This window comes from Columba livia, chromosome 1, assembly GCF_036013475.1.
Source record: "Columba livia isolate bColLiv1 breed racing homer chromosome 1, bColLiv1.pat.W.v2, whole genome shotgun sequence".
Lineage (NCBI taxonomy): Eukaryota > Metazoa > Chordata > Aves > Columbiformes > Columbidae > Columba > Columba livia.
This window is the reverse complement of record NC_088602.1, coordinates 142,721,419-142,734,269: the sequence shown is the minus strand read 5'-3', so window position 1 is coordinate 142,734,269 and position 12,851 is coordinate 142,721,419. Positions and strand designations below refer to the sequence as shown.

The following is a 12,851-nucleotide window of genomic DNA, read 5'->3' as shown; positions in this document are numbered from 1 at the left end:
AGCAATGATATCTGCAGCTAAAACTGTCTGGCAGAATCAGAGCAGACTCTTGGTCCAAACCTGACCCCTCAGTAGCTTGGTGAATGCAGAGTCGGGTACTGTCACATAACTGTGTTTACCTGTGCGCAGCTTTCATGATATTTTTATTTCATAGGTTATCCCTCCAGCCTTGCGTAACTGTCTCATATTTTATTTGTTAGCAGTTTACTAATAAACACTTTTTCCATAGTATGCAATTGGTGGACGACAAACCAGATATCAGATGTGCGATACGACTTCTATGGGAAACATGATCTGGAACTTCTGCCTCATTACATGGTATTGAAAAATAAATATTGCGCTGATGGTCATTGTCACCACCATCACCACGTAAGACAGTTTCTTTATCAGTTTTAACACAGAATAAAACCCTTACGACAAAACTCAGGTGTCCTCCAGTCTACGCAGACCCCGTTTTCCCTGCAGACGTGAGCGTAGGAAGTTATCATCTCACAGGCTTCATCCTCATAGCAGCTGCTCTCTGCACAGGCCTCGTAAAATATGTTGGGGGGGATTACGTTGTGGCAGTCTGCAAACCGATCAGAGAGCAGAAGGTGGCAGTGGTTTGTTGCATGCTCAGAGCATCTGTCTTCTCTCCGGATTTCACAGATCTTCCCTGGGTCTTCCACTGTCCAGTTCTGGATAAACACACTGCTGTCAGCAGTGACAGAGCCATCACGTAATGTGAAGTCATTGACGTGGTTCTGGTCACACACCCCTAGGAGGGTAAGCAAAAGGAAAATAAAAAGTCTGAATACAGTCACCAAAAAAAATAAACCCAGAGAAAACAGGCATGGGACAAACAGAGCTGGCTGAGGCTGCTCCGTGATTGCCAAGGAGAAGAGTAATGAACTATCTACCTTATAGCTGTTATCAACAGAGACATAAAGACCCTGGATCTGGTTTCCTTTTCCTTAATATAGGAAATATAGGTTACGCCACAGAGATATAAGCTATACAATAGATAGATTATACGATAGAATTAATACTCCCAGGCAGCGATACCCATCAAAAACTTTTCACCTTCACTGCAAGCATAAGTCATGGCTCTCACAGAAATGCATACGTAAGAAATGTAAGAACTCAAAGTTAAACCCTCGTCTATTAAAAAAAAAAAAAAAAAAGTCTTCTTGAAAAGATAATGTGTAATAAATAAAATGAGAGATAATACAAATAGTAGTTCAAGCCCAAGTAGGAAGCTGTTAAAACTACTATTGTTCAAACTTACCACAAAGCCCTTGTGTTCCTGAAGAAAAGCTCTTTGAATTAAGCTTAAGAATAAACTCATTGTTTCGTGGAGTAAATGTGAGATTATGTCCAAGATGGGAGAACCTGATTTCATGCATTATTGCTCCATAGACGGTGACTTCAAACAAGCTGCCAGAATAGGGGATATGAACCCTTTCACCATTAACAGTCACCTATTTTCAAAAAGGCAAGATCATGACATCAGTGCTAGCAAGCAGTTAAAATCAACTCAATCTTACAATCGAAATACATTTTTGCTTCACAAGTACTCAAGGATCTGACTGAATCTGGATGTAAGAAGCAGTTTTGCAAGCTGAACCTTTCTATTGAGTCTAAAAAAAGTACAGAATTAATTGACCTTCATTCTCTGTACTATATGAAAAACTCTTTCAACATTTTCCTATATGGGTGCATTTCTTAATCATCACGTATTTACAGACCAGCAATCTAACACCAGGAATTTAAAATACTGCCTACAGACCCTGATTATTAGTAATCCTCAGTGAAACTCAAGATGGTCCATCACCATGCAGAACTGGGTGCAGGTGTTTTGATCCATCCTATTTTGCTACATGAGTTAGAAGAGATCATCTTTGCAGACTAGCCAACTGCTGTATGTCTGAGGAACCCAGAGACTGAAAAATGTGTCATATTGCATTTCAATACTTCTCCGCGTATAAAATAGATGTGATATATACTAAATTGTCCTTTCTTCTGATGCTGAGGTCCATCTGCATACAAGGTAAGAATCAACTCCATAACTCTTCAACTAGTCAGTCATGCATAGATTTATGAAGAACAGACTGCTCTTCCATGTGCCAAATTAGAACACTGTGTAAAGGCTGCCAGCCAAAACAGGAGAATCAGCATGCAGTATGTCCTGTCTATAATCCCTGCCTTTCTGGAAGAAGTGTAAGGGAGACAATGCCAAATCCCATATTCTTGACATTGTCACACCAATGCAACAGGGAGAACAAGAAGATAAACTTGTGAGACCCATTATGTGACTATAGATTGTATAATGAAATGGAAAAGAGTTATTTGCTCAGAAGCCTAAGAATAGGCTGCAAGGGGAACAGAAACTGGATTAAGGGAAAAAATTTGTCCTGAATTCTATAATATAAGCAGACAATGCAATAGATCACTTAATTGTATTTAGCTTACTGTCATGTCACTGAAGAGCTGAACAGATACACCACGATGTTTCACTTCAATGGAGTCCATACAATTCATCTTCGGTGTTGCTCTGCATGGTCCTTCATGGAGGAGAACTTCAACATCATGTTGCACATCATGAAACAAGGTGTAGGAGCAGTTGCCAGTCAGCTTAAAATTCAGCCCATCAAAAGTGACAATATGTCGAGATGAACTTCCTATACAGACACCTGTAAATCAATGTTAAAAAAACGAAAGCCTAATAGGCATTCACTTTCGTTCAAATTAGACTATTTCTATACAGTCATTATAGTCATGTGGAAACAATTAATTGAGAAAGCTAGAAAGGTAATAAAATGCAAATTCTGCTGCAAATCCTTGACAAGAAACTTTGGTAAATACTTCATCACATGCTTTTGGGTTTTTTTGAAGTATCTTTGTCTGGAGCAATTACTATTTCAAAATATTTGGATAAACTCAAAGAAAATCCCTTTGCATGAAATTTACTTGCATCAAACATGATTTATTAAGAAAATTAATGTGAAAAATAAAAGCAGGGAAAATCACTTCCCTATTTGTAGAAAGACTGTAACACCTATTTTTAAAATGTTGTATTGCATTTTTATTATGGCATTGCATTTTATTCTGTACAGTATTACATTTGAAATAAAATAACACTATTTCATTCTTATCAGACACGTCACAAGTTGATACCAGTGGACTCTTTTTTTTTTTTTATGGGAACTATGAAAAGGGCAGAGAAATAAAGTGCACAGCATAAATCAGTGGTCAACTGACAGCTCAGTGTCCTGGTCATTAGGTTATAAATACTTCCTTGTCTACACAAACTGGAAAGCAAGGACAATTATAATCTCACAAGTATCAAAACAAAACCTGAGCAGAAAGGTGCATCTAATTCATATGTTTTCAAATCTTTGCTTAAAGATAATAAGGACAATAAAAGCAATGTCAGATAAATATGTAGGAAGAAAATTCTCATTGTTAATAGTTCAGCTACTTGGTTTCTAACTGAGATTTGAGAATAACCTGTTTCCCATGTATTGACTTTCAAACTCAATTTCCCAGGAAAAATAGCAAGCAGTAACCTCTGCTTAAAAATAAATAAATAAATAAATAAATAAATAAATAAATAAATAAGCCTATCAAGCCTATCTTGTGTACTGTGAGGCACTGAATTATCAAGAGATACATCCCTTTGGAGCACTAGAACATTTTCAGATATTTTACTGTACCTGCTTATGAAGTTAATGTATAAACAACAATGAAACAAGTTAGCAATAAAACAATTCTAAGGATAATAGGAATATTTTAAAATTTCTCAGAGCTGTTCTGTAGGAAAAAAAAAAAAAAAAAAAAAAATGTATTACTGCAGCCCGTTTGTCCATTTAAATGTAATCCAAAACCACCCAGTGGCCATTAATCACACATTGGAAAACATGTTGCTATAAAACTTTTAACTAGTTCAGCAAGCAATCACCTTTATGGTGTAACTCCTGATCTCTTCTCTGAACCCAGTTATATGACATAAGAACACTTTTTCAAGCACTCCCCTTTGCAAAAGCATTTGTCAAATCATCTGAACTGCCAGTCAATAATTTCCAAGTATGTTTTAGCTCTCTGAGTAACTGAATACTACTCTGCTGAATCATGAGAGCAGTTAAACACGCACTGCCATGCTCCTGCAGCACAGATTGCCTGACCAGCAAAAACAGATTAGATACTGAAATACACTCACCTCCTAATAAGCACCTACTTTGCTATGTCTGTTTCTAAAGTTTATTTTGGCTCTGACCTCAGCACATATGGCATCAGAATTAGCCTTCCCACCAACTATGGATGTTGCTTTAGTTGATACAGCGTCATCCTGGTTTTGCTAAGTAGTCATTGAAAAAAGACTATTTTACACATGGGTAATTGATCAGCTATGTGGGGTTGGGGATTTTTTATCGACTCCTGTAACATACAAAATCTCACTACCTTTCCCTCACAAGCTTTGCCACGTTGGGAAAAGAAAAAAAAAAAGGGGGTATCATGGCTCATTAAATTCATAAAGAGTTAAATAATCGTTTGCTCACATTAAACAGGAGCAATCTCAAGTTAAATATGGGTCTTTTCATGATAATCAGCTAATGGTACTCATAGTAATTTGTATTTCATCTATTCAGAAAATCTTCATGAAGACACATTTTGAATGCCAAAAGTAAAGCCTTCATGTTGCTATCAATGTATTTAGGATTGATAAAATTATTATAAATGTACTTTTTATGGGTAGATATCACTAAGATTGTCTTTGAAACATGACAAAATATTTATGATTATTGAACTAAAATATTTATGCTATTTTTTAAATTTTGAAATACTTACGTCAAAGCAGAAATGTTAGTTTTAAAGGGCTTAGATAATCAAATGTACCTTTAGGAAATGTGAAAACTTGAAGTGTTAAAATTTTGGATGTCTAACAGTTCAGGGATCAAAATCTAGCTACCCAGCTTTGGTATTCCAAACAGTGACTTGAAAAAATTGTTCTAAAAACAGCCAGTTCAGCAAAGGATATTTTAAATTGAGATTATACATTTTAAAAAGAAGGTATATATAGGGTTCTGATTTATTTTTCAAAAGTAATCATATTACTTTAGAGGTAAGCCAGATTTTCAGAATTATGTTGGGGAGTACAGTCCTCTAAGCTGATGCAAAGCCAAAGAGATTCAGGCTCTGAACAGGATTTAAATGCTGTAACACCCACAGGTTCCTGTTTTGGACATTTCTGCAAATTTTAGCTGTAATAGCATGCATGATTGGGCAAAAGAAATGCATTATTTTGTATAGCTATGCCCTTTAGGAGTTACTGGAGCTGATCTTTTGGATATTTAATTCAAAATAAATATCTTGACTGATTGTTATGGAAATCAAGCATATAGCTATAGCGCATTTCCCACAGAGAGGACGTAACACTCTGTCCCCAAACTCAGGCTGAGGTGTTCCAAAAGACACAGTGGCCAAGCCTACCCCATGTTCCCCCATGAAGTGCTCTTCCCTGTGACAGCCATGGAGTGATGCCCTGTGCCACGCTGCATGCAGCCAGGCGTTGCTCCTCCTTTACCCCAGACTGACACCATTTCACTGTTGTCAGAGCATATGTCTGGGCACTGAGGCAATCTGGAGGCTCCAGCTTTGGTTTTTGCTTGAAATCATCATTTTTCCTCCCTCAGCTCTTCCCTTCACATATGTGAGATTTCCCTGAAGAATATCTCTTTTTAATAATAAATGGATCACCAGCATCAGGGCTGAATCCCTCCACCCTATAAATGTGAGTAGATGCACCTAGTTTTTGTTCCTGTCATCTAAGCCAAGGCACTAGTCACACAGTGTTCACTGTTTCTGCTCAGATACTCAGTGTGAGATTTGATGAAGGCAGGAAAAATTTTTGGTTGTTGTTTCTTCAACATATGTGCATGATTGAGGTCAGACCAAACCCTAAAGCCTGGAGGTGGACCAAGAATACATCACTTGCTTACAGCTTGCTGAGAAAAATTTCTGTTTTCTTCCATACCTCCCTCCTTCCCAGTTCACACAGCTTTGGAAGTCAAGCATGACATTCTCTGATAAAACACTGTGGCTATGCTAATGTGAAAAATAAGTTCTCAGTGACCTTGAACTTGCAAATAGCATCACACATTCCAGGCACCAGTGAGACTCTCACGCTCCTAGCTGTTTGCTTCATAGAATCATAGAATGTCCTACATTGGGAAGGACACACAAGGATAATCGAGTCCAACTCTTGTCCCTGCATATGACAACTCCATTGGCATACAGCATCAATTCCTCTCACCTAGGTACACATCTTTGATGTGTACAATGGATGAGGGGCTAATTCAGCGTTACACTACTGATACACATTTCAACACACAAAGGTAGATACTCACATGGACACATCCATCGGCAGCCACAAGTTTCTTCAATCTTAACAGCAGGAAGGTTGCTGTGACACACTGGTTTTGGCATCCTCTCACAGTTAATTTGGTGACTCTCCAGAACTGTGTAATCTCCTGGAAAGCATGTCACAGTGTGGCACTGGTCCGGTAATGTCCATTTATCACCAGGCTAGATAGGAAGATGTGGATATTTAACAGTTGAAAAGAATATGGGCAGAGGGGAGAAAAATGCAAAACTTGGCTGCTGTCACGATCCTACAACTAACAAGTAAAATGACCCTGAAAGCAGTGCTACTCAAATTAACCTTGGATAATTAAATAATAAAATGAAGTGTATTAAGGACTTCATGAGGACAAGGAAGTTTAAATCAGCAACACTATAAGAAATAGACTCCAAAATTCCAAGCAAAAGACAATGTTCTAGAACAGGAGATGTTTTGTTACAGCAGAATTAAGTATCTGGTACTCCATCTATTGCTAGCCTAGCCTTCCTACAGCACACATGGATATCATAGTCAACAAAGAATTCACCCTTAACTTTTCTTTACATGTCAAAGCCTTTAGTTTTTATAAGCCATGAAATTATTTTAGAAAGATCTGTGAGCACAAACGGTCATGGCACAGCAGGAATTAACAATATTTGTTCCAAACTAGAAAGCCATGGAATACTCTAGGTATTTTATCCACAACTCCAAAATTTTAAAACAGCTCCTCCTTTCCTGAATGGAAATTGTTCCTTTAGCAGATTAATGTTGCTAGATATACACAGTGGTTTTGTAAAATTAAAAATGAAATGTAAAATATATTCTCATCTTGTAGGATTACATACATCTAAATGACACAGAAATAGATGTAGTCACAATCTGGAATATCTCAAGTTTCATATCTGCAAAAAGCTGAGCTCTCTGGCCCAAGTTTCTCAGAGCTCCAAAGTACATAAATAGGATCAATGAATTTCAAAACAAAGTGTTCAGCCCTGAGGTCTGCATTCCCAAGAATAACCCTGAATATGGGAAACGGCCCTTTCCAGACCTGTCTCTACAGAGGTGAGTAGAGAAGCACTACTAACAAGCAAGACAGTGATTCTATGAATTGGATGCTTGATATTCACAAGCAGCAACGTGAGGAGAAGATGATTGTTATGGAGCAAGGTCATCTCCCATTCTCCCTTTTTCAGAGTACCCATCATTCCCATGAAAAGGAAGAGGAAAGTGATAAAACACCTAAGTAACCATAACATAGTTCACAGACTATTCTTGGCACTACTGTGCAAACCAAAAATAGTGATGTAAAAGTACTGTTCTGTATGTTTGAGCTACATTTTACCATCCAGTCTAAAAGAGAACTGCCAGATATGCAGCCATAAAAATTTAAACATTAAATACAAGTCAGTTTACTGGACCTGTTCTGTATGTTTCAGGACTTTGAGAAGGCAACTTGCCCTAAAAGTGGCTTAATACTTTTCATGCTTGGGAGCCTAAAGGGAAGCTGTGAAAAAGTAACATGAGGATCTTTAAATATGGAAAAAATCTTTAGATAGATAGGAAGAAATTGAATGTTTTTTAATTATAGTTGTTTTGCCCACAGCTCACTGAAACACCTGGAAGGGTACATATACATCTATAAAAGTCTGGCAAAGGACCCTCCAGTTTCCATACATATTTAATTGTTTTTATTTCACTCCTTAACAGGACATCTACTGGAAAACATCTAAGAGCTGGACAAGGAAAACAAAGCACAGCACATTAAAAAAAATACCAGTTGAAAGATCCAAAAAAGCCAAGAATCCTTGTTGCAGAGGAAAACACAGGGACTCTGAAGACAAAGAAGGCCTAAAACCCAATTGATATCAAATCATAGGAGTAAAAAAAAAAAAAAAGGACAGAAAGGAAAGCAAAAGCAGAGGTTTCTAAATTGTGAAGGACAAGTCTGCTGAAACCAATGAGCCTGCCAACACAGCGGAGGAAGCCTCAGACTTCCTCTCTGAGGGAGCTCTGAACCTACAGACCTGGACTTGCACACATTTTCTCTTACTGTGCATCTGCAGGAAAGCGAGTCACATACATCGAGTGGCTTCATCTGCTGGCTCCTTTTAATTTCGTCTGGGTATTGTTTGTTTGTTTGCTCTTATCTAAAGCAAGTGCTGAACAGTACTAGAAAAGTCACGTTACGGAAACTACTAGCTTAGGAATGTAGTTTTTACCATCATATATAGACTAGAAATGCAGAATATTACTATACAGATCACTTCATGATGAAGTGCTACATTACAAGACAAGTACCTGCACTTCTATTACCACCTTTATGCCTGCTTAAAAGAATCAGAACAAGACTACATCAAAAAACAAACAAACAAACAAACAAAAAAAAAAAACACCACACATAACCTATCATAATAATTCACATATTCCATCAGCTAACAAGTTGATTTGGCAAGTTGATTCTTTATGCAGCCTGTATTTAGTACTTTTCAAACTCCTTGCCACTGGATATGATGAATACTAAAAACTTTTATGGATTCAAAGAACGACTGAACAAACACATAGAGGAGAAAACTATCCAGCAATATCAAACACAACAGACTGCCACTCATAGCTCAGGATGTCCCCAAGTCACAAACTGTTCAAGGCTAGGACAATTCAGGGAATTTTGTCTTTTCTATTTTTCCTTATGTACATTCTTCTATTTTTGGCCACATAATACAGTGTCTTGGATGGCTTTTTGGCCTGCCCTAGCACATTTGATCTTCCATTCTTCTGCTACTAACAGTGACCTTAGCCATGAATCTTCCTTCAACAGTAGAGGTAATTAAAAAAAAAAATCATATCACTCTTGATATGGATAGGATTTAGGCATAGAGTTTTGATCCTGAGAACTCTGATATCCTTGCAAAATGCAACAGAACAGTTCCCACAATCTCCAGGTGCATGACAGACATCCCGCTCGGGGAACTGAGCCTCCTGCAGTAACCCTCTGAGTAACGCCTGGAATATTATGGATGTGATGTAAGAGCCTGTGTTTTCTGAATTAGGAAAGAGCCTTGATCCTTCATCTCTGTGGATTTGTGGACTCTGCTGGAAGAGGGTTGCAGGCCAACAATGGCATGCTGCTGCCTGCGAGCTAGAAGAGGAGTTCAGAGTTTGGATGCTGAACACCAGAGACAGAGCATTTCCATGGTGTCCTGTAGGCACCATCGGATGCTCAAAAACCTGCTCCAAAAGGCGATTGCTACCATGTTGGCAGTCTTCTAAAACCCATTCTTTCTGTCTGACAGAAGCAGTAACATGAAATCCTCCTAAAGGCTACCATTTGAAAGTCTGTTCATTTTTACCCAGACTGCAGACTGGTCTCTTTTCTTCCAAAAGCTTTTTAGCCAGAATGGAAATTGTGCTTTAAGTTTATCATAGAAAGAAACCTGACGTGGCTGAAATTCAAGTTTAGCCTAGCCAGCACTTATCTACAGGTACCTGCATCTGCTTCTAGGATCTCAGAGGCCTGGACACATGCAATTCAAATGAGCAAATATCAAGGATCTGATTATTTTTTAATTACGGAATTTTTTCAAGTTTAGTTTTGTTTTGTGTTGTATTTTTGTTTTGTTTTTTCTTAATTAGATTGTCAACCTCAAAGCCTAAAAGGAGCCTATAAGAAAGATGGAGACAGACTTTTATAAGGGTGTGTTACAACAGGACAAGGGGTAATGGTTTTAAACTGGAAGAAGGGAGATTCAGGTTAGAATGAGGAAAAAGTTTTTATACAATGAAAGTGGTAAAGTACTCGCACAGGTTGCCCAGAGAGGTGGTAGATGCCCCATCCCTGAAGACATTCAAGGCCAATCTGGACAGGGCTCTGAGCAACCTGATCTAGTTGAAGATGTCCCTGCTCATTGCGGGGTGCTTGGACAAGATGACCTTTGAAGGTCCCTTCCAACCCAAACCTTTCTATGATTATATGAAAGCCACCAGGCTATACTTAGTGTCTGATCTAGCTAAAGCCTTTCTGTATTCTGACCAGCTGACTGAGGCCTAACATATAAGACAACTTTGATATATTTCCTGTGTCTATACAATTCATAAGCGTTTCTTTATTAGTCACATCCTTCCTTACAGTCATGTCTTCACAACGAAAAAAATCAAAGGAATATATTTAATGTACTGGAAATTCAAGATAAATCCTAGGGTAGAATTCATAACTGACCCCTACTAGAACACAGATATTAATAAAAAACCTATACTAAAATTTTTCAATGCATGAAGTATCATATACACTCAAAAAACATGGCATTTCACCTGAGAAGAAAGAACTGAGCCATTTATAACATCTACATTGTTTGTTTCTTAGAGTGGATCACTTGAGAGATCAAACAAGTTTACTAAAATCTCTGAGCATTTTCTCAGAATTAATATGCTTTTATTCAAATGAACACTAAGAGCTTTGATTTCCTTACTTAAGAGATGTTTATCCCTAGAGACATGACTATCATACAATAATTATCTTCCTATAAAACTTTCATAGGGACAAGGTGCTTGTATTTTTAGGAGAAAGAGACAGTCTGGACGGTGACATTGCCTCTCTCTATACATGCACTTTTATTTTGGCCATGTCTAGCTTTCCCAAAATTTCTTTCAACAAGAGCTGGAAATACATTTTTCTTCATCAGGGAAGACACGCACTGTCAGAAGTTTTGGCTCTGCACTGCCTTCAGTAGTATTCAACACACTGCAAGATCAGGTGTCGTTAGAGGAAGTCTCCTTTGTGTGCAAAATTATCCCTTCAGTTCAAAAGCCAACATTTTCCTCTTCCAAAATAATTCTTAATACCTAATGTTGTCCAACACTTTTTGTTTCAGATTATCTATGAAGGTATTCATGGTCCTGCATGAACTTTGTCACTTGAAAGCCAGAGGGATCACCCAGGCAATATACTTACTTTCTTTCTGTTTCCATCCTCATCTATACATTCTCTGACAGGGTCTAAAAGAGAAACAGACATCTTTTAGGAGTCTTACTCCCTCATGCAGCTTTTTAAGTGGTGGTCAACAAAAACAGGTTGCTTACTTTAAAAAGTGATTTAGGCTGTAAGAAGTATTTTTTTTTGTTAGAATATTAGAATCCCAACCTGAAGAGTGCAGGCATTTGTCTAAAGTGGACAAGAGTAAATCAAAGAATGCATAAACCTTGTTACTCCTAACATTACCTGACTTCTGCAATGATGTTGGTCACAAAATACCCTGTGAGCAATATGTAGTCTGTAATTCTACAGCAATCTTTGTACTGGCATACAGCTCTGCCCAGATGGTACTTAAAAGAGATCATGGTTTCAGCTCTGAGGCAGGGTCCAGCCTTACTTCTGAATCATGTGATGAATTGCAAATATTTCTGGTAATTAGTAGGTAATGAAAATGTAGACACCCATGAACACACATTTATTAAATGCAGAAAGATAAATACAGTGAGTAACCCCAATATAAGATTTGTTGACAGCTAGCATAAGTGTGAAAATAGCTGCAATAAGAATACTCAAAATTCAGTTTCGTTACATTCAGGCGTTACAGTGATAGGCAGTTTTTTATATAATCAGTTGGATGCTCACAAGGCACCCACTGAATTGCAGGTTCTATGTTTATCTGCTCTCACAATGCACCTAAGGATATATGGAAAGTAATTTCATATAAGTACCATGGTATGACAATGTGATAAGCACATGTTTAGGAAATTAAAACACTGACTAGCAAACTCTTAGTACTATACTATGCTAGCATACATATGCTACCTGTTCTGTCTTTTCCAGGATAAATAATGTATTTTGAAAGCATTTTGTAAGTCTTTTAAATCCTTTTAATATTATTATTTTTGGTACACTTCCATACATAAAGCAAGAGTCCCTCCACACAAGAAATCAAACTGTATGAGTCTGGAGGGGAAAATTATACTTTACAGCTTGTAAGAAATATAAATAAAACAAAAATCACAGAATATAATTTTTTTTTTCTTTTTAAAAAAAAGAAGTTTCCCACCCCATAGGAAAGGCTTTACCATCAGCAAATGGGAGAGCTAAATTTTTCAGATTTAGGTGTCTACTATAAGATACTATTATTGAAATTTTTGAGCATATCCTTTGTGCTGTTGGAAAAGATGGATATACATTTCATAAAAACACAAAGCTTTCACCTCTAGTGCTGATAGGTTATAGCATATATTGCAATAAGAAAATAGTTACCAGTTTCGAATTCCTACTCCCCATCCTATATGCTGGATCGATGCAATTTAGGGCAAGAAAATCATACATTTTACAGTGTGAGAAAAAGAAATGCATTTTTAAAAGCTAATTTTCAAAGAAAAGAAAGAAAATGGCATCTGTTTAAATCTAGAAAATGGCAGCTGTTTGATGGCCTGGAGAGATTTTAAAATGCCAGAAGTGATCCCAGTGGAGACTGATCGGATAACTCTAAGCTGG

At 37.4% G+C, this 12,851-nt stretch overlaps 1 protein-coding gene across 1 annotated transcript in view; it reads right to left on the bottom strand.

Moving 5' to 3' along the window:
• VWF (von Willebrand factor) overlaps nt 1-12,851 on the bottom strand; it is a 146,842-nt gene that overhangs the window by 41,783 nt on the left and 92,208 nt on the right. Inside the window, exons 33-37 of the mRNA XM_005510516.3 lie at nt 11,325-11,368; nt 6,387-6,564; nt 2,452-2,672; nt 1,268-1,460; nt 416-757 (exon numbers count right to left, since the gene is read on the bottom strand). Coding sequence (XP_005510573.2) covers nt 416-757; nt 1,268-1,460; nt 2,452-2,672; nt 6,387-6,564; nt 11,325-11,368 — 978 coding nt within the window. The remainder of the gene's footprint in view (nt 1-415; nt 758-1,267; nt 1,461-2,451; nt 2,673-6,386; nt 6,565-11,324; nt 11,369-12,851) is intronic.